The 21449-nt window shown below is 40.2% G+C and overlaps 1 protein-coding gene across 7 annotated transcripts in view; it reads right to left on the bottom strand.

The window, feature by feature from the left end:
• The window catches only part of CTNND2 (catenin delta 2), a 641797-nt gene that overhangs the window by 279188 nt on the left and 341160 nt on the right, over positions 1–21449 (bottom strand). For 3 of the 7 annotated variants that reach the window (XM_032182072.1, XM_032182074.1, XM_032182077.1), the window contains 2 exons: positions 3782–3856; positions 2660–2832 (listed from right to left, as the gene is read on the bottom strand). The exons of 2 other annotated variants lie outside the window; for them this stretch is intronic. In XM_032182072.1, coding sequence (XP_032037963.1) covers positions 2660–2832; positions 3782–3856 — 248 coding nt within the window. The remainder of the gene's footprint in view (positions 1–2659; positions 2833–3781; positions 3857–21449) is intronic. 2 more of the 7 variants (XM_032182073.1, XM_032182078.1) reach the window with 1 other exon arrangement.

The raw sequence follows: 21449 nt of genomic DNA, 5'->3' as shown, positions 1-21449 counted from the left end.
GACGGTAAACCCCATCAGTTGTTCACAAGCTGCATGTTGTCCAAACAGAGCCTTCACCTTTGAGTAACTCATCTGCAAAACCTGCTGCTTTTCCTAACACATGCCACTACCGACTCTTCGCAAATAACGGTAATTGATCAATATAGCACGTATCAGGATCTGGACACCACGTTTGAGAAGCTGTTCTCAGCTGGGAAACAGAGTAATTTCCTGCCACAGGAGCAGTCATTGCTAAGAAATTCAATTCCCATGGCACTTAGAAGATTAAAGTTTTGTTCTAAAGTATACTCAAAGCACTGGAAAAACTCTATGATCTATAACATAGTCCTCCAAATTGACAAAAATGTTAGATTGCACTTTGCAGCGCTATACAGGAAATCCCAAGACTAATTAATTCCTGGTTTTTATACAATTGCATTTTCAGAAATTGTTCTTGCTGTCACAGCTGGCCTTGGGACTATTTACATATTTTCCCACACATTCGGGCTATCAGTCATGTTCAGAGATAGCTGTACTCCTTGCGCACAAGCAGAAAAGGAAACTATCACAATCTGAGCAGTTAAGACTCATGAGGCTTATTTTAATTATAATAAGGATAGCAAAACAATTCCAAGGATCGACTTTTTTCCCCTTAATTGTGGGATCAGCAATGGGATCAGGTCATATTCAGAACTTTTTAACTGACTCTTCCCTTTCTTGTATAACCCTTTGAAACATCCTTTATTATGTGGTGTGTTTTTTTTTTGTTTTGTTTTGTTTTGTTTTGTTTTGTTTTTAAATGGTGTTAATTCATAGTTTATGTGGCAGTTTGTTAATATTTTGAACATATATTTTAACTTAACTGAAGTTGCCAAACATCCTTTGAAATATAATGGTGTGAACTAATATTTATTATGTTCCATGAGTTATTTCTTTGCAGGAACATCTACCATATAAGCTGGAGGAACACAGAATAAGGAAATAAATAAATAAAAGATGTGCAAGGTTACCTTACTAACTTACTAGTAACCCTACTGGAGGTAACCAGTTCTGTGTGAATGAGGTGATTCGTGATAATTTTTTAGAACTAAGCAATGGCTGTTCAGTGTGATTTAAATGAAAAAAAAATCTAGATCATTGTTCTTCTCCCTCTTCATAAATTCATCCTTTTCCATCATTATGAGAAAATTTTTATTAAGAATATGAATATTTCAAAACCTTAGGCAACTGCATGTTTACACTTTCCCCTCCTTCCACTGTTTTTTATTATTATTTTTAGGTTCTTTCTTCTTCTCTCATCTCTTCTGTTTTGGTTTGTTTCAACTGCTCTGTTGCTCTTATAACCTGTTCCTTACCCGTTGTCTCACTCCTTTCTCTAGACTCCTTGAAGAATGCACCCCAGCCTTTCAGGCTAACCCTTGGCTACAATACTTTCCACAAAGCACAGCTCCTAATGACATCTGCCCAGGTTACAACCAGGTATTACAGCCTCTGCCTTCTTTCTTGCTGGAGTCCTGCTCTCCCGCTGGCTCCAGTCCCCAAGAGCATCAGGGAAGGCCTCTGGTAAACACCGGAAAACCCAGAGACCTTGCCACTGCACGGGCTCATTTTAAACCCTTGACAGAAGAAAAAAAAATACATATCCAATCTGAAATGAAATTTAACCGTGTTTTATTTCGTTTCTCAGGCTTGGAGAATAGTTTTTTGTTGTTTTTTTTTTTTTTTTCTGAGCAAATTGGGTGAATGGAATATAGTATGTCTCTTGGTATCCCGCAAGCTGTGCGATGACTATATAATACTTGAAATCTCTTAGCAACTTAAGGCTTTGAAATTCAAATGCAGCTCACTTCTAGAGAATCCTGAATTGTAACATGTCCCAGTGTCACACTGAGATGGTCTGCTTTACCGTGGCAGTTAAGTTCTAAAAAGAGAAAATAACCTGAACTGACCAGTGAAACCCAGTCAGATTTGGTTTACATGCAGAAGCATAAATACTTTGAGAAATTTTGGTCTAAACTGAAGCTTAACTTCCCAGTGAGAGGCTTCGATGTCGTGCTGGAAAGCACAAAATGTGAGAGGGTTATGTGTCAGAAATGGAGGCAATCGTTCAGACAGGAAGAGAGACTGAGAAAGTTTTCATGAGTATCTGAAACAAATGTGTACATGTGGCTCTCTGGTAAGTTTTTGACTTAAAGAATGGCAAAGAAAAAGCAAAAAGTGATTCTTACACATCAGTTTGGGCAACAGCACACGGCTCTGCTTGGCATCCCAAGCAGATTTTGCATCTAGTGTCACTTTGTTTTTATTCTCTGGCACCTAAGTGCTTTCTGAAATAACCTGATACCAACACAGCAAGGTCCTAGTCCTTCGCTGGGACTCCCCAGCAGCACAATTTTCAAACTTACATGGATAAACATTCAACCACCAAATATGCAAGCAAGAAAGTAAAACCGGTGTGTAAATCTTTCTCATCAGGATTATTTTACTACCATGCAAGCCAAACCGCTTCAGATTTATTATTCAGAAATCAAGGCGGTAACTCAACCCCGCTGCACGATGCCTCGAGCAAGGCAAAAAGGCAGGCACCGGAGAGCTGGTGAGCACTGAGCAGCTCTCCTTCCTTGCTGTTCCCCGGCACGATTTCGGGTGGGAGAGCACAGGGCAGCTGTAGGAAACCTACCTGGCTGTAGCTCTGGATGGCACCTCTGGCCTGGGCGCTGCGGGCCGGGAGCGGGGCGGCTGCCGTCTCGCCCAGGGCGAGGGTCTGGTTGCTGTGGTAGCTGGCCGAGTACTGGAAGGAGCCCTCGGGCTTGGCGTTGAGCTGGAGAGCACTCTGGGACAGGAGGCTGGGCCCTGTGGGGAGAGGGATGGAGCCGTCAGCAAGTCTCAGGGAAAGAGCACTCAGGCGCTGTGCAGGGGGCGGCCCTCGGAGGCGTCAAACGCGTGCCACGTTTTGGCTTTGCAGTGATAAAAGTCACCTAAATTAAAACGTCTCTTTACCCCTCAATCAGCAGTGTTATGTCATTCAAGTTACAGAGCATGTCTCTTTCTTCAAGAGTCACAAACTGTCTGGGAAAGAAATTCCAAGCCTAAATAAAGCCAACCAAACGATTTGATAAAGAAGTATTCAGCTCAGAATACTTTATGAGTTTCCTTTTTTTTTTTTTTTTTTTTTTTTTTTTACCCAGATAAGCCTGTTTATTTAACTTAATTACACCCAGTTGGTCAGTATGGGAAATGCTAATTTGTCCTTCCCCAGGCCCCAGCACATCAGATCTATTGACTGCTGCTCCTCTGCAGTGTACACACGGTGATGCAATACTTTGGTGCCTGTAGGGATGGATGGCAGCCTTTAAAATATTAATAGCTCCTCTCATCATGTAGAGCTCACCCTGATCTTGGTGAATTTTTGATGACTATTTTGTCAGCCTATCTTGTCTTTCCCATCACAGTAGCACACAGTAGGAGAGCACAGCACAGGCAGAGAGCACAGACGGGCTGCCAAACCGAGAGGTTCGTGCAGCGTTGGGAGTATGAACAGTGACACCTTCAACAGGCATTTAGCTGCTCCACAAAACTCGAACATGCTCCCATATTCATTAGGTTCGTTTGCTAGCAGTGGAGCTGATCACATCCACCCAGCAGGTTTCCTGATTTTGGCTGTGAGAGCGTGCACGGGGCAGGGGAAGGCTCTGGCTGCACCGCGCTGTCTGCGTGGCTGAGACGGGACTTCCCGGGACCGCTGCTGCCGGTGACCTCCTCCTGTCCCCATGCACAAAGAGCTGCGCTAAAGAATACCCACCTAATCCTCCCCTATGCCATCTCTGATCGCAGTCTCTCCTAGTTTTCAAGGAACTAGCTGACTCTTCCGTGGTGTCTGGGCCCAGCAAGCGAAAGAGAAGAGGAGAGAAAAGACGAGGGTTATGCCTGGGGCATTGCACGTGTTACAAGGCAGTCTAGCTTCACCCCAACAGCTACGATGCACAGCATTTTCAGTGGCTCCGCGGGGACGATACCTTCACGTGCTGGCTAGCACAAACAAGCTCAAGAGAGCACAGCAGGTGACACAAACCTTAAGGGATGTGAAATTATAATGTTGGTTTAGCTCCGGGAGCACACATGGAAAAATTTTAAAGAGACTTACGACAGTCAAATTTCAATGAATTTTACCAGAAATAACTCCCAATACATCTCTAATACAAATGCCAAATTTTGTGTCCTGTAAGTCTTTGCTAAGAGGATGATTAAAAAGATTTCCATTTAAAAATGTGCAAACAACCCCCCTTCTCCCCAAAATTAACATGGAAAATATTTTTTCCCCAGCTTGTTTCTCAGAAATGGCAGACTCATTATAACTGACATTTTCCCAAATCCAACCTGAATGGCTCATATTATATAAAAAAAAATAAAATGCAGTAGGCTGTGTAATAGTGGAAGCACTCACATCTGAGTGCAGACAGTGATTTTGACGCTATTTTACATATCGACAGTTTATCAATTGCCAAATCAATCTCATTCATCAGAATATTCCAGATCTAGGACAAATTTAGAAAATAAGTTCTGGGCCTTGTATTTTCCTTACAAGCACAGAAGGAGGCAGGGCTTCATGTATGTTGAGAGGTTATTAATATCACACGCACAGGAAAGTCGAATTAATCCTGCATGGATGCTTAAAAAGCCAGTATCTGGTAGCTTTCTATTCCCAGATAACCCTTACTAAGCATTTTCCATTTAACTGTTTTTGTTGCAAATCTTGTTGTTTAATAAAAAAAAAATATTTTCATAGTTTTCTTTAACAATCATAAAGAAAATATAGGCATAGTTTTAAAATATATATTTTAGATGTTATATTAACCTTTTAACCTTTCAGATTTTGAATTTTCACTGAAAATTTGCCTACGATCAACTGCCATAATTAAGTCCACAAAATTCACAAAAGCATAACTTTCCCAGGAGGGGAAAAAAGTTGAAGCAAGAAAGAAATTTTTGCACATGAAAGTGTTTCAACTCATTCTTAAAGTAATTATGCTATGACATTTCTAAAGCTTAAATAATGATTAAACTATCACATGCTATGAACTCAATATGTTTAAATTTTCATTGCATCTGGCTTTTAAGCGTTCTTTTCATATTACTATTGCTCACTAGGGAATGCACGTAGCCAGCTAGGATCATATACAAGGGCTCCCTGCACCATTTAGCCTAAAAGTTTCAATGCACTTCAAGAAATATATCCAAAATGGGGAAAACGAAAGGAAAAAAAAAAAAGTTAGAAAGTTTGAAGCACATGGCTGTGAACTCACTAAATATTAGGTAAAAGTTTTTATTTTGTACCTTAACAAGCAGTAATGAGCTACTATAACCTACATGTATTTGAGTAAAGTAATTACAAAGTCATTTGAGAGAAACAGACATATTTAAATTTCAAACATACCCTCATTTCTCAACCAAAAGTAGAAAAAGATTGAGTCTGCTCACCTGCAAATAACTAAGTCTAAAACAAGCATAGAGACTGCATGGTACATTTGAAATCAGAGTGATCTTGAAAAAAACATGAGTTCCTTTTTTTAGGATTTAGTGACTACAAGCAGTCCCATCTTGTTGATAGGGAAAAGATGGATCACATCTCCCATCAGGATTCTTGAGATTTCAATCTGAAGGCACAAACAAACCCTTTGAAGAGCCTGCAGCTCACACAGAAGAGAAGAAGTGGTTTGTTTGTGTACTGCTGTACACAGAAATAAATGGTAAGGCTTACTGATGGCTCTTTACAGAAAACTACTCTTTCTACCCGGCAACAATTTCAACTCCATTGTGTTAGTACAAGAAATTGTGTATGCAATTATTTTCCATTTGTTTTTGGAAGCATTAAAGCAACTGGAAATTCTTTATTTTCAGTCAGGTACTCTAAATCAGCAGTTAGCTATTGAAATAATTCAATCTCATTTGTTACCTTAATGCTACATAATTAAATATCAATCTTCAATTTAAAACATGCTTGAAAACAGCTCCAGCTTCATAAGGTTCAGGTTAACAGACACTGAGTATTTATAATACTGCTTCAAATATTTGCACTACATTTTGTGTGGTTGCTGCTTGGGAGGACGTAACTACCTGTTTTCCCATACGTTTTTTCACCATTAAATCAAACACCTGTTCTTCTTGTGGGAGAATATTAGTGGTGGGTTATTCGTGGTGGATAGCACCAAACTTGTACTGATTCAGTGGATGTCAGTTTCCTCCTGTATTATCACTAAAATGGTTTCCTGAATTTCCTCTCACATTTGTACTGAATCAGAGCCATCACGCCGCAGGAGGCACCACTGTGGACCAACTTCTAAAGATGGAGCAGGGCTCAGTGAGGAACTCTTGGGTGTGCACCTTGCTTGGGAAACAAAAGTGCACTAAAGCCAGGGAAAGCTTCTGGAGCATGGAGAAGGCCAGGCAAGAAGGGAACAGAAGAGGATGAAGGACATTCCTACTGCAGGGAGCCAACCCACAAGGAAACCTCAGGGGTGAAGGAGAGCACAGGACTTCTCCAGGAATCAGAGAAGGCAAATGGAATTTCCTTCACAGTCTGGAAACCCAGGTGCTAGAAGGCATGGCAGGGTTAGATGAAAAGTCACCCATTCAGAGAGTGAGGGAAACTTCCAAAGTTTCTTTGGAAGCCCTTTTCATTAGCTTGTGTTACCCACTGCTCTTAAAGTCAGTTGTGTTATAGGTTATTATTTTTTCTACTTTAAAAGCCTAATAGTTTAAGAGCTTTGGAGTACCTGCTAGTACCTGGCACATTTACTTCAAGGTCAACAGGGAAGGGGAGCAGATCCCCTGCAAGACTCTAGCCTACTTTGAGTACCACCATTGAGGACATTAGCATCAAGGACTACACTTGCCCTTCTGCCACACTGTACTTGAGAATCACAGAATCATTAAGGTTGGAAAAGACTCCAAAATCATCTGGTCCAACCATCGCCCTACCACCACTATCACCCACTAACCCATGCCCCTAAGCACCATGTCCAACCTTTCCTTGAACACCCCCAGGGACAGTGATGTCACCACTTCCCTGGGAAACCCGTTCCAATGCCTGATTACTCTTTCTCCTAATTTCCAACCTAAACCTTCCCAGGCACAACTTGAGGCCATTCCCTCTGGTCCTACCACAGTTACCTGTGAGAGGAGGCCAACCCCTAGCTCCCCACACCTTCCTTTCAGGCAGTTGTAAAGGTCTCCCCTGAGCCTCCTCTTCTCCAGACCAAACACCCCCGGCTCCCTCAGCCGCTCCTCACAAGACTTGTGTTCCAGGCCCTTCACCAGCTTCATAGCCCTTCTCTGGACACGCTCCAGAAAATAAGCAGTCTGGCATTACTGTGAACAAGCTGATTTATGGCATTAAGTATGGTGTATACAGCCATAAATATAAGCTGCTGATTAATAGACTCCATCACAAACCACTGACGAAAGAGAAGCGGTGCAGCACCTCGCTGCTTCTGGCAAGGGTTGGTCACAGAGCTTGCAGAAGTGTGGGGCTGCAGAATTAGCCTCACCAGGCACAGCTGGGGCTGTTACTGAGCCCTTTACCTGTAGAGGATAAGGTGCTGCATGGCAGGATTTCACCTCAAGCCATTGTACTTCTTTCTGGATGATAATACAATGTGCAATGCTGCAATCTGGTGAAGCATAGCTATTTAAAAACCAAAGCAAGGAAGTGAGCGGTCTTAAATGATAAGATTATTATTAATTCAGTGAAATCATAGTAACAGTTGGTTACAGGAAATCAAAGTCACACAAAGAGTCCTGATTATAATCATCTAAGTCTGTGTCAAAAATGGAAAAAAAAAAAAAGAAAAAAAAAAAGAAATTATGAAAACATTTGTCCTTTTATTTTTAAGTGCAATATTTTCTTTGGAATTCAAATCTTCTGCCTGCCCATTCTGCTTTCTTCAGACCACCTCCTCTTCCATCTTCCAACATTCAGAATCAAAAAATCCAAGCCAACCACATAACAAAAAAAAAGAGCAAGAACCAAAACTTCCATTTTGATTTCTTTTTAAAATAAGTAATTCTTATACAGTGTGTGTTTGCATACAGACAGAATTGTTTCAGAACAGCAGAATAACAAGATACTTCTCGGTACCTGCAGGTACTGTTCTGGCTCTACCAGTGAATTTGAAGACAATGAAAAAAATAGTTACAAATGCACATAAAACATAGAACAAATACACATAAACTTCTCGTTCTACTTCTTATCCAAGAAATAACAAAATATTATAGACCAGTAAGGGAAACAAAAAAGGTAACATAACAACAAAATTCTATCCGTATAATTATTTTACTATGTTTTTCTGTTTAGGTCATACCTTATATTTCCTTTTCTTCAAACAACACTTTTCAGCCTACTCAAAACAAGATAAAAAAAGCTTTCTGTTGTTCGAAAAAAAGTGCAGTTTGCTTTTAAACAGTATCATGTTGCTCAGCACAGAAATTTGTTTAACTTGTGCAACTGACTTTTTACCTACATTTCATCAGAACAATCCCACTTACACAATGAAGGAAGGTCCAAAATGTCCATTTTTGTATACTCAGAAATCCTCAGGGGCTAAGGCTACTATATTCAAATCCATTGAAGTACACCTGGCAATTTCAGTAGGAGTCAAACCGGTTTTTAAGATATTTTAAGTGTAAGAAAGTAAAGCGTGCTTACAGAGAAAATGTACCAAATGAAAGTACAGTATAAAGTCAATTAAAAAATCCAGTGCTGGGAAAGAGTAGCTATATTATTTGAAATGCTGTATGCCTAGTCATTTTTTACATTTTTTTTTTTTCCTGTTGAGATTCAGTCTATCAGGAATACCATTTGTAAAAGTAAGCTTTTGCATGGGACTGCGAGAAGTTCAGCTGAAAAGCAGTTGACTTGATAGCTATGTCAAATCAGTAACTTCTGCAGCGGAGATGCCCTTCCTGGGGCAGAGAGAAGCACTGGGAAGAGGCAGCAGCCACTTGGCTAGAACATGCGGGCAATGTAGCAGCACCGAAAACCAGCTCCCTGGTGGGTCACAGAACGGTGTGGCAGGGTGGCAGAAGGTCACTAACAGAGGCAGCCTGTCCTCACATCAGCAGTATGGGTAGACTCATTTGAACATAAATCAAATCTCAGTAATTCACTCCAGTTTGGGCTACCTCATGTCATCAGCAGACTGACTACATCAGCATGCTCCACATTTTAAAGGGATGCTTCTTTCTGCTGGTCCTCCTGCAAAAAGAGGGATTTAACTCTCCCTGACATTGCCAAATTCAAAGACAATTGAATGCAGATTTCCTCACACCCTTGGAAACAAACACAGAGAGAAGCTGGATGCTCAGCTGCCTGCCACAATCCACAGTCCTGGGCTAGGAGGAAGGATGCTCAAATTAAGCAATGAAAGAATTAAATTAAATTTAAAAAAAAAAAAAAAAAGACTGACCAGAGTTAATCAGCACAGTACTGAATTTTGATTCAGTGGATAGTCATTAATGCCTACTGGAGCTTCGGTGAGAGATGATAAAAAACAGGCACTGTAGCCATCAGCAATCTAATAGCTGTTAGAATCAGAGCTGGTTGGGAATCAGAGCTGGTGAGTCATGACGTGTTCTCTTCCCTTCTTTCAGAAGGTCCCTGTCTGCTGAATATGCAGTAGCAGTGATTTCCAGATCATATCCCATAGTGGTCATAAGCAAAAGAGTATTTCATGTAAGAAACCCACTAGGAATTTGGAGTCCAAGGAGCTTAACTGTGTCAGAAGTTAAGCATTTCTAGCAGTTAACTGTTGTAATTGCTGAGAAGACATGAAGTGCTGAGAGACTGGTGCACTACCTTTACACTGATTAGAGGTGGAAGGAAGAAACACAGCCTATTAAATTTTGCTATTTGCAATATTAGTATATCCTGAGTGAGGATTTAGAAACACATACGTGATGTAAAAGCTGATAAGAATTAGGTACAATCAGTATTGGTACTGATATATTTTTATCTACAGGACAGCCAGGTAAGGTAGTAGGAGTCTGTGGATTAACTTTATTATAAACTAAGATAACTTAATATATATATATATTTTTACCTTATCTTGTAGTGCCATTGCTGGTTCACAAAACTAAATAGACAAAATTTAGAATGTGGGATTATTGTGAAGGAGGAACTCACAAAAAGAAACCAAAGAAATCATTCCTTGTGGTAGTATTAATGACAGCCTATCCCTACTGTCTGCCAGTCAATCATCTGAAAAGTTACTCATTTCCTAGTAGGTAGACTGCAGTATCTCATGGAATACATCACATAGGAAATTCTTAGAAATTGTAGCTTCCCTGTACATGACAAGTCGAGATATTTTTAGTTCATGCAATATAGCTATTGTACAGTCAATCTTCAACAGAAAAAAAAAATAAATTATTAAACAGGACTAATATTTTGTATTACAGAGCAGAAGCTATCATGTAATAAGTATTCAATAATGCATTATCTGTTAGTTGTTAAATGATCAAATAATTATCATATAACGATAAGTTACATACAGTACTATATTAATACAAGATAAGAGCATGATTATTTCAGTAGTCTAAATGTATGTAATAATTACTTTTGAATTGGCTAAAATAATTGAACTACAAACTACAGAAATACATACCTAGTCAGCCTCCGTGAGATAATTACATGCTTGTTACTTAGTTTTCCGTGTGAAGTTTCCAGTGAAACTAGCACGTGAGTGGAAAGAGCAGGATGTTTTCTCTGCTTAAGATTTAAACTCAGTTGGAATACTGAGGCACATTTCCTCTCCAATTAAGTAGTAAACTGGAGCACAATTATTGTGTTATACATTTCCATGTGGTCAATCATCTATTGCAATGCCAGTTCTAATTGACAAAGGAAATAGACCAAAGCATGCTAGAACGAACATTTAATTAGCTCACATACCAATTATAAACAACACTTCACTCACCTTCGATCAACTGACAGAAGTAGTAATGATAAATTATAGAGTAAGTGTAAATAAAGTGTTTTTAATTAGTGTAATTAATCACTTCACACATTCTTCAACCTGCTTTGCTCATTTGGGTAAGAGTTGAAACAAAGCACTAGCGAAACTCCTTTAATGTCCTTTAAACATTCATTTACAGAGTTAATAGGTTGAGGTGCCTCACATTCCAGCTGGAGGAGTCATCTTCTAAGTGTTCATATAGGCCTAATTAAGGATTTCAAATACCAAAAGTCATTGTTTACTGTTCCTTCTTCCTCTTAGGTCATTTAGTTTCAGTGTGAAATATTGATTCCTACCCTACAACCTACTTTTCTTTGTTTAAGTGTGTATAGTTATGCAAAGTAGTTGCTAACCACTCCGAAAGCCTGGCTGTATTTGTTGCCCAGTTTTGCAAAGAGATATATGACCATTTGTTTGTTTTAAAACCCTCCACTGCAGCATGGTTTATTTCCGAGATCATCAGAAACATTCTTTGAATGAACTCTCTGTTGCTGGGATAATTTCGGACAGTGCTGGAAAGCTGAGGAATTGAGTGGAGGAACGGTGAGGGAAACCCTGCAGGGGATTGCTCAGGATGACAAGGAGCAGCCACCTAAGCTCAGACTTCTCTTCCCCATTTCCTAGTCTCTGTGGAAGTTGCAACAAATGTAGATGGAAGCAACAGAGGCAGTGGTCAGATGTAGGGAAAGCCATGGGAACTAGAAGGGAGACCTTTCTGGATATCATAAAAAGAAGATGTTTTCTTAATTACAGGCAGAAAAAGGAAAAATTAGGCCAAAGGAAAATATAAAATTCGAAGAAGATAATCTGCCATCAACATGGGCTTGAGTCAGAGGCTTACTATGCATAAGATGTCATGAGAAAAAATAATGAGGAAAAAATTAAATGTATCGATTAAGACAATTGGTCAATCATTCTGGAGGAAAAGAAGGACTTTAAAGACAGCTGTTAGTCATATCTCAGGTCTGACTCATACACTCAGGACAGTACTAGGAAAATATTTCAAGATCTATATTCTAGGAGATACTAAATATTACAGATGTCAGTACCTCTATATTACAATAAAGAATGTCACAGCTGCAATGTAACACAGGCATTCCATGGCCTAGTAATGCATAAAGCTTAAAGAAAGGGGAAAAAAAAAGCATACACATACCTAAACTGAAGGAATAAGTTATAAACTCTATATTAAATTAGCTCCCTTGTTATGAAACAAGCATATCTCCTGAGATGAGAGGCAGCATTCTCGAACAAGTACACTGAAAATGAACTTGTTTTACAGAAATGGAAAGTAATTTATATGCAATATTATGCTCTACCAATACTAAGAAGGCTATGTTCTACCTACAGATACAGAAAAGGGTTGTAGTGTTGTTACAGAACATATTTTTAGGTACTGGAAAATAGAATTTGGTGGAATACGTTCAGAAATGTAGCCTAAGCTCATTTTCATCCAAGCAGCCTATAAGTGATATGTATCTGGCGAAAAGATGTAAAAACTAGGCTGATACTATTATGTGAGGGAACAATACAAGGATATCCCTTCTAACTCTCTTTCTAACCTAATTACTGCTAGAATAAAAGACAAAGATCATTTTATTTTGAGAGTAGGTGAACTGGGAACAGAAAATGGTTTCATTGCATTCTGGTTATCATATGCTTATGCTGATAAAAACTCAGCTATTATTGTAAGAGAAAAAATGAAAGCTTTGGTTAGGATTTGAAATAATAAACCACTGCTGCGTGGGACAGCAAAGCACCACAACCATCCGCAAGAAGTAGTGGGAAACTATAAGACCTGAAGTGAGAAAGCCATTTAGAAATTCCTCTGTCAATGACTCTCAGGAGCGGCTCTGCAATCAAGGCTGCTGGAAAATGAGCACTAGCACCGACTATCGGGACTCCAGCATGTTACTGCAAACCCATACTGCCCGGTGGTTAAAATTCACTAACTGTGCACCTGGGAGGGACAAGAAGAAAACCAGAAATAGCTGAACTGAGTAAGGAAGTGTTTTAAGAGGAGGAATTTCTTCATGGATGGCAAAAATTTGTAGTTGGTACATTATGAATGCAACAGAACCTCCAGTGAGATAAAATAAAAGTTGTTTGAAAGTTAGGAACCATATGTGGCGAATATGAAATCCCAGACTCAGAGAACAGGGCAACATAGCAAAGCCTAAAGCAACCCTGAAATAATAAGCTAAGTTCAGTGTTATTTACTCAGATAAAGCATTATGTTTTACTTTCTATATCCATCCAGACATGGTATTACTCCAGATGTTTGTACAAAATGCAAGACAGATGAATCTTCTTTCATAAGCAATACTTGGTAAAGTTTGATGGTAAGAAAAAATTGGGAGTTCTGTTTCAGATGAGAGAATTTATTGGAGATGTTAGAGATCAAGACCTAAAGATAGGCAACAAGCAATAACAGGGTTAAACATATTTAACCTCAGAATACAGAAGTTCCCCTTGTCTTTGATTTTTATTGAAAAAAAACTGCCTGAAATTTAGATTAAAATCAAGGATAAGCTACTACTGCAATTTTTAACCGACCTCAGGATTAAACAACTTCTTTTGTGGAAGATTAATCATATTTTATGAAATCGTTTGCTAAACTCTGCACATATTGAAATCAGATATTATCTGAAAGACATAATTTATCATTAGCCATTAGGATGATGGGCTTTATAGGAGCAATGGATAGAAAGAGCCCGGGTGAGAGATGGGCAGCCAGGATAACAGCTCAATTGCATTTACAGAGGACACAAAGAGGAAAAGTAATATCCTCTAGCCTTCTGTCTAGGGATGTGTAAGGTTGATCGGGAGCTCTTTTTGCAGGAAAATTTCTGCTGGCACATGTTACACCCTCATGAGGAGCCTCTGCCTACAAAACCTTGTCAGTGGCCTGAAGTAGACATGATGTGAATTACACCAGGAATATAAACCACTTCTTTCCACAAACAACCTGATTTGTTGATGGTGATGTTACTTCTGTGAAACTCTACAGGTGGCATGCAATACTAGAAGTGGCAGAAGTCACACAGTATTCTGTGTAACAGAAGTTTCCTACGTGTTAAAAGATCAGACTATGGAAGAACAGTAGAACAGTTGCTGAACTGGGCTTTTGGGATGGGATTAGGTATGTTTCTGAAGGCGACCACAAGAAGAAACTTGCATGCAGGAGGATGCAGCATGTGCAGCTATGCAGACAGCAATCTCCGACTCAGAAGGAAGTCTCACGCTTCCATTTGGGTAACACTGAATTTTGGCATAAATAATTGTAATTTTTTAAATTTATGTTTTCATAGTCAATCTACCTCCCATTTTGCAAGAGATATACACTTTTAAAATGGAGTGTGTGCTTGGTTTACAGGAAAAAAAAAGCCAAATAAATTAAGAACATCTTTTGTATGATTAAATCATAATTTTTGGAAGCATTTTATACCTTAAAAGACCAACTGTCAATTTCAAGTGTTCCTAATCGCCCTCTCTGCCCACCACAGCTTAAGGCTGCTATTGATAGTATTGAACGAAAGTGTTCCCTTTTTATTTCTAGGAAATAAAATCAGATGGTTACAGACATCACACAAGCGTGACTCACATGAAAGCTGAGTGCATTATCAGAAATCAAAAAAATCAGACAAATCTCTTCTGGTAGACTTAACCTATGCTGCTAGCAAAAATAAAAACAAACAAACGTAAGCTTCTGACTACAAAGCATACACAACTATTCACAGATATCTGGATCGGATACCAAAAGGTATCATTGCATCTTGTATTTTGCTCTATGAACATAGCTACTAGCACAGAATAGGTCTCCTATGACGTGCAAAGTAGAACTCTTTTTGTTTTATTTTTCCCTGACCTTTAATAGTCTTAAATTTTGAATCTTTTCTGTCCACAAATGAAAATGGCTATTTGGTTTCTGAGGTGAACTGGCTCAGAATGTATTTAACACTGCCTTGGAAGTCGGTTTACTAATAAGTAAGTCAACTAGGTCAAAATTTTATGAGAAACTTTTTCATATGCCAGAAACACCCAAGCCATAAAACAGAAGGTATGCCCCGATCTATGTGGGTTGAAGACAAATACTGCCTAAAACTTCTCCGTGGCCAAAACCATACCTGCCAAGATGATCTACTCCATGCACATTTCACACAGGCCAACAAGCCAATTACCTCTTTTGCACAGCTGTATCTACAGACCGGTTTCGTGCTCACGAGCTGGCGTGGGTAGTTCAGAGAGCCGTGCAGCTCTTGGCACTTCTAACCGTGCTGAGAGCGCGGGCGCTGGCATACCGCTACGGCACGAGTAGGGCGAGTGCTTTATCAGTCTGTCATGAGGATGTGGGTGCACTTGTTTCCTGGCCCATGCTACAGACAAAATATTTACTGATGTATTTCTGCGCTGCCAAAAATCTTTCCATGTTCTGCTTCTACAGATGCTACCATAAGTCACTGTCACTTTCTAATGAGTTTCAGTAACTGCTTCCTGCAGTGGATGAGGGAACACCTGGTTACTTGTGCAGGATTTCAGTTTGCCACAGGCTAATCATTACAAGCTGATCATTACCTCCTTTCCATCTCTGAAGCTACTACTAATTGCTCCTGCTTCCCTGGTTTCAGTGCTCCCACATTTTCATTCTCCCCCTCCATACATACTTTACCAGCTGTTATTACTCCTGTGTTAATTCAACTTTCACATTTCGAAGCACAGTAATAAAGCTAGATTTTAAAGGGTTGTTTTATTTAGGCAAGGGTTGTAAGTCACTTACACAGCACGAAATGACACTGCGTACAAGTCACACTCATCTCAGGACAAGCAAGCTCAGATGTGAAGCAATACGAAGTCATATTCCCTCAGTATGGTATTGATACATAAAAAGTCCATTTCATCACGTAGGCATAACCTGAGATAAGGGAACCCTAAGAGACATGTTCTAGGTGACAGTGCATTGAAACAGAAAATCAGACAACAGGTTGCTGTACTGAAGTGGAGGGAAATTACAAATGACTGTTGTAATGTTGTCATAGTATTACCTTCGGACTTGCAACATGGCACATCAATGAGCAATGTGGATTAGCGTAAAGTTAGATAAAGGTGTAAAAAATGAGGACTACAAGGCCACTTTTATGCAGAAAATATGTTTTTATTTTTATTTTTTTTCTCTGAGGGTGAATAAGGTTTTGGGGGCAGGGCACTGAGGTTTTATTTCATGATTTGTGAAAAGAAAGATAAAGGAACTGGAAAAGAAAAGATGGAACTGAAGCAAGAAGGGAAGTAATAGGCATACAGGTTTGGTAAGACAGGAATGGGTAGCTTATGGAAAGATGGGATAGCAAAGGACGAGAGAGCACAGGAAAGGAGAAGGCTAGAAGAGAGATTAAAATGGAGTCAGCATTTAGATCCAACAGGACAGGAACATACTGGACTGTCACGCTTTGGAGAGTTCTGCCAGTGCCTTCTAGCACTCTCTCCCTGAGAAGCCTGCAAATCCACCCGGATACCCTACTGGTCTATAAAATGTCTGCAGAAAAATTTAGGCAGCTGGTGTCATGCACAGGAGGGTGCTCACAGCAACCCCTGTGCCAGCCCTGAGGAACAAGCAAAAGCAGAAGCAGCTTCCCTGAATGTTGCTGGCTCCTTCAGGCTTCCCCAGGCCTCCTGCTGGGAAACAGTCACACGTGAGCTTGAAGACAGGCAGAGCGTCTTGGCAGAGTGAGATCAGCTGGACCCGAGTTACAATCTGTAACACCCCACTACCTGAAAGTCATGGCAGACCACAGACAATGAAACAGATGCCAAAGGCTGTCAGGATTGCTGGTGGTGAGAGCCCCTGATGTGGCTCTGCTCCTAAGTCTGACTCTTTGCAGTGGCCTTCTCCTGCCTGCATAAGGGAAGTGATCACTAAGGAAAAGGGAAAAAAAAAAGTCATTTGCACTCTTGAAATGAGAAGACCGATATGAATTTAATTGGATGCAGTATGCTAGCAGCAAAGACATGCTTGTTTTACCCAAATCTTACCATGCTGATACCAGTGATAAGGAGCAAAGGTGACCAAAGGAAGATATAGAGTACGTAATGATGGTGTTTGAACTGCATCTTTTCATCTGGAGCTACTCTCAACACCTTTGAACTCAGCCTCTGACAGAGGATAAAAAAATGAAGTCCAAGCTAAGGATGCTCGTCGCTGATGGAGCATTTCCAGAGGAGCACTGGCTGTAAACATTGATTCTGAGATGTAAAAGCTGGCTCTTGGGTCAGTCTAGGGCTTGCTCCATAATATCAGTTCCTCACGTCTTAACAAGGTTTAGCAATGAATGCACAGCAACTTTATGTGGTCAGCTCTTCTGTAATGACGTTAAGCTTCCTCTGAGGACTGCCACAGGGACCAGGTCTCAGTGTTGTAGGCACTGGTTTCACTGCTGGCCAGTGGCTATTACTATGTTAAATGACAGGATGATTATTTTATGCTCCTATTTAGGGTGACTAGGGTCAGAAAGGGAAGGCAGATAAGGATCAAGGAAGCAACATCTTATCCCTGTTACTCAAAAATCTAATTATTTAAGAACTGCTCCAAAAAACATAAGTTTATTCACAGTTCAGACAATTTGTGCGCAACTTTTTCTGTGAGAACATGCCACAAATAACTGTGAGACCACCCTTTAACAAAAGACTTTCGTGTTTGTCCACCTTTCAGAGGATATACCTCATTACTAATTGGGCAAAGATGACTTGGGAACCCCACAGTTTTGAAGCCAATATATTGAAAAGGCTTGTATTAGAAGAGATGGATGGAATAAGGAGAGGCGTCCAAAATGTCCATCCGCAAGTATTTACTCTGAATGTATTAAAATACTGTCAGATGTTTTATCAATAAATCAGAACTCCCTCAAGCCTCATACTTGGCCTGATTTATCTGCAGCTAAGAACTGTTGAGTCAGACGACTGCCCAGTTTCCATTAATGCAACAGGAAAGAGAAGTAGGAGGAAAGGTGAGGTGACCCTTGTTGCACACTTACGCCACTGCTACTCCAAAAATCCAATTCCAAAAATTAAAGAGGGGCACGCACACTGCCAAGGTGATTTTCTTTTCTGAAGCATACTCAAAGAGCACATGATGTTATTAGTGTGTATGTTTATCAGGAGATCCCATGAGAACACCTCCTTTGTGTGCACAAAGAATGACTCAGCTGGATCACCCAGGCACTCAGAGTAGATAATGAAATGGAAATAACTTCATCTATCAACAAATTGTGAGGTCCACTGATGCCAAATTTCATCTCATTCAGCATGTCAGCCATCTGACAGGTGGCAATTTCACAAAGCAAGAGCTATGGGATTGAAAACACATAAACACACATCTTTTTACACATTCATTGTGTAAATAGAGCCTTTTTGTTTCAATCCATTTTCAATATCTATGAATAAAGCAGCTGATAAAAGATGAAAATCATAAAGGTTGAACAAGGAGTGCTCTTTCAAACTGGGACATCTGCTTTCACACTGAGTAAGGAGGATCTCTGTTATTGTAAAAAATTGCTGAAACAAAACTGAATTAAGACAATAAAATAAGAGCTTAGCTCATCTTTTTAGCCTCAGAATTAGGCAGCTTAGTTAAGTGAAAACCACATCTGTTTAATACAACAGTTATACATAATTTCATGGGATAAAAAATATCTGTTCATGTAACATCTTTTATTCTTCAGAGGGAAAAAAAAAAGCGACATCTAAATGGTACTACTATTCATCCAGGCTGCATTTTGGGCAAATAGTTTTAAGGGACTAAAAGAGTTCATATATCATGAGGCCAAGTCCTCTATGGTGAGCCATGGTTTTTCTTTCCCAGAAGGGCTGAGATGTCCCTAACTGCCTGCATTTTTATTAACATGTAACAAGTGCACTCTGAAACGGCGATAGCCAAGAAGAGAGTGTTATTTAATCTACACTGTATTTATTCCCTTATCAGTCTGCAATTAATCTTGAGCATAGGGCAATAGGGTCACAGATGTAAACAAAAATATATTCAGAAACTGTGAAAAAAAAAGTCTGGAGTACTGGCAGTGTCAGATGGGGAAAACTGCAATTCTAACACCAAATACTTATAAACTGAAGTTCAGAATGTAGCATTTCAAAAATATCAGACAATTGCAGCCATGTCACGCCGATCCAAGAATTTTTATGATTCATGTCAACAAATACTCTGTAGCTGCAGTCTGCGGGAACTATTTAGAGAGCTAAAAAGAAGGGTTTCCACATAAAGTGATTAAGCAAGTGAAAAATAACTGGTGAGACGATTCCATTTCAGTTAGAAACTTAAACACCAAAAGCTCCATAAATTTACTCCATAATCCTTTTAAGACCTGTCTAAGGTTCATTTTGTGGAGACTGAAGCAAAGGAAATAGCATGAAAGATAAAAGTATAGATACCTTAAATTAAAATTAGTCACTTTTGGATTAGGAGACATTTGAGCTTGTGGTTTAAGTTAGGAAGAAAGTGCCAATGGATTTGCTCAATAATCTCAGTAGTCTGCCTAGCCCTCATTTTGCTAATGCCATGACAGATCAAGTAACCATTGCCTCTCCTCACTGCTGCAACCTGTACAGGTCTGTAAGGACTCCATCTGCCTCAGCTAATTATTTCAGAACCAATTTTTAGGCCAGTATCAGGCAGTCCGTGATGGGGCATGCTAACAAACCGTAGAGGCAGGGGCAGAGGGCAGCTACTGGGAGGGAAGAGTATAAAATACAGGACCAAAATTTTCCTCTCATTCCACGTTGATCTCACTCTTACTCACACTACCCATCTTTAAAATGCAAACTTTCAAACATGGGCAGGAAAAGGCAATTTGGTCCGTAATGATCGCTCAGAGGCCTCCAGGTCCTCTGTGTCACAGAGGATGGACATTTCAGTGCCTCAGACAGTTCATCAGGACCTTTCCCACCTATCTGCAGGCCAGACTGTGACCTTATCAGGCAGTAATGAAAAATGTTCTCCAGCAAACAGCGTTCTTCACCCACAGTTGTATATCTGTGTTTACTCGCCTTCTTTCCATGAACCTTTCCAGCTTTTCAATTCTTCTTACACGTAACGGTAGGGAAAAAAATGGAGGCATAATGAACAGGTAGCAAAAGGAACGGACCTGTAGTAGTTACTTGATTTGAGTGGGGCAGTGATGGGGAGTTTAAAGTGCCTTTTTTTTCCCTCACCTTCCATTTTTCCAAGCTTTCTAATCTAAAATATTAATGAATGCTCTCCACAATGCATACTCAGTTCTCACAAAATGTAGGTCACAAAATGTGACCTACAGTCACCACTCAATGCTTCTGTGCCTTCTGTCTGACTGAAACATCCCTAGTGTTAGCTCTTTCCTGAATGTTGTTCCCCAGCCCAACTCTTGCTCCCCTGCATGTTTCTGTCTCCAGCGATTCCAGTCCCTACACTTACCATGGATTGCTGTCCCTCCCTGTGACCCATTCCCAGAGTCTTCTGTATAACCAAACTTGGCTTCCACATCTCTGGTCTTTCCCCCAATCCTATTCAGAGTGACTGGTATTTATCTTCATCCATGCAAAAGAAGTACTTTGGGGCCCCATCAGAGGGAGACAACGGTGGATTGAGGAATAGTTTCAGAGAGGAACAGACAGCTCTGTTGTCTGCCCGGGGCTGCCACACGGGGTGTTACAGCTACTTAAGAACCAGGAGGAAGGATTGAGTGTCACAACAGCACACCAAGGGACCTGGCTGGTCCCTGGGACATTCAGTAGCTGATGGCTACTGCCATTAGCAGCAGCCCATACCTGCCACTCTCAGGGACGGAGGGTATGCGTAGACTGCTGGCCTTCTGCTGGTGGCATCCCCAGAAGCACTCAAGATGATCTGAACTCCCGTCAGACACCATGTCAGCTCCTGTTTGATGTAAACAGGAGTGATACAGCGATGACTGATCTATAGCTATGCAAAGACAAAGAGGATTTGGTGCAGTACAGGAAGCTGGACAAGGATAGGCAGGTTTAGGACTTAACTCAGCTGCAGCCTTCTTCGCAGTTCTGGAAGTTTCCTTACTTTTTGTCTATTTATTTGTAAGTAGAAACACGTGTTTCTGGGAAGCCAGTTTATACTGAGTAGAGACAGAAGAAAGAGAAAGGCAACAGTGCAGGAGCACTCCTCAGATGCATACAGCCTTGTGTCAGGCACAGACAACCACAGAAAACTTGAGAGAATATAGCAGGCATAAATCCGCATGTCTTTGTCTGACAATAATTACTTCAAAAAATTAATCATTAATCACTCTGCTTGTTTTGGCCCATATTAATAAAAGTTTTATGTAGCGTATGTACCTGTACATTTGTCTATTTGCTGATTCACACTCAGCAAAGATAATTAGCAAGCACCGCTAGCTATATACAGACCTCCTGTGTAAGCCACTTTCATGTGATGTGTCTTGTTAGCCT

The sequence above is a fragment of the Aythya fuligula genome, chromosome 2 (genome assembly GCF_009819795.1).
Source record: "Aythya fuligula isolate bAytFul2 chromosome 2, bAytFul2.pri, whole genome shotgun sequence".
Lineage (NCBI taxonomy): Eukaryota > Metazoa > Chordata > Aves > Anseriformes > Anatidae > Aythya > Aythya fuligula.
Note: the sequence above shows the minus strand (reverse complement) of the source record. Positions and strands in the feature narration are given on the sequence as shown.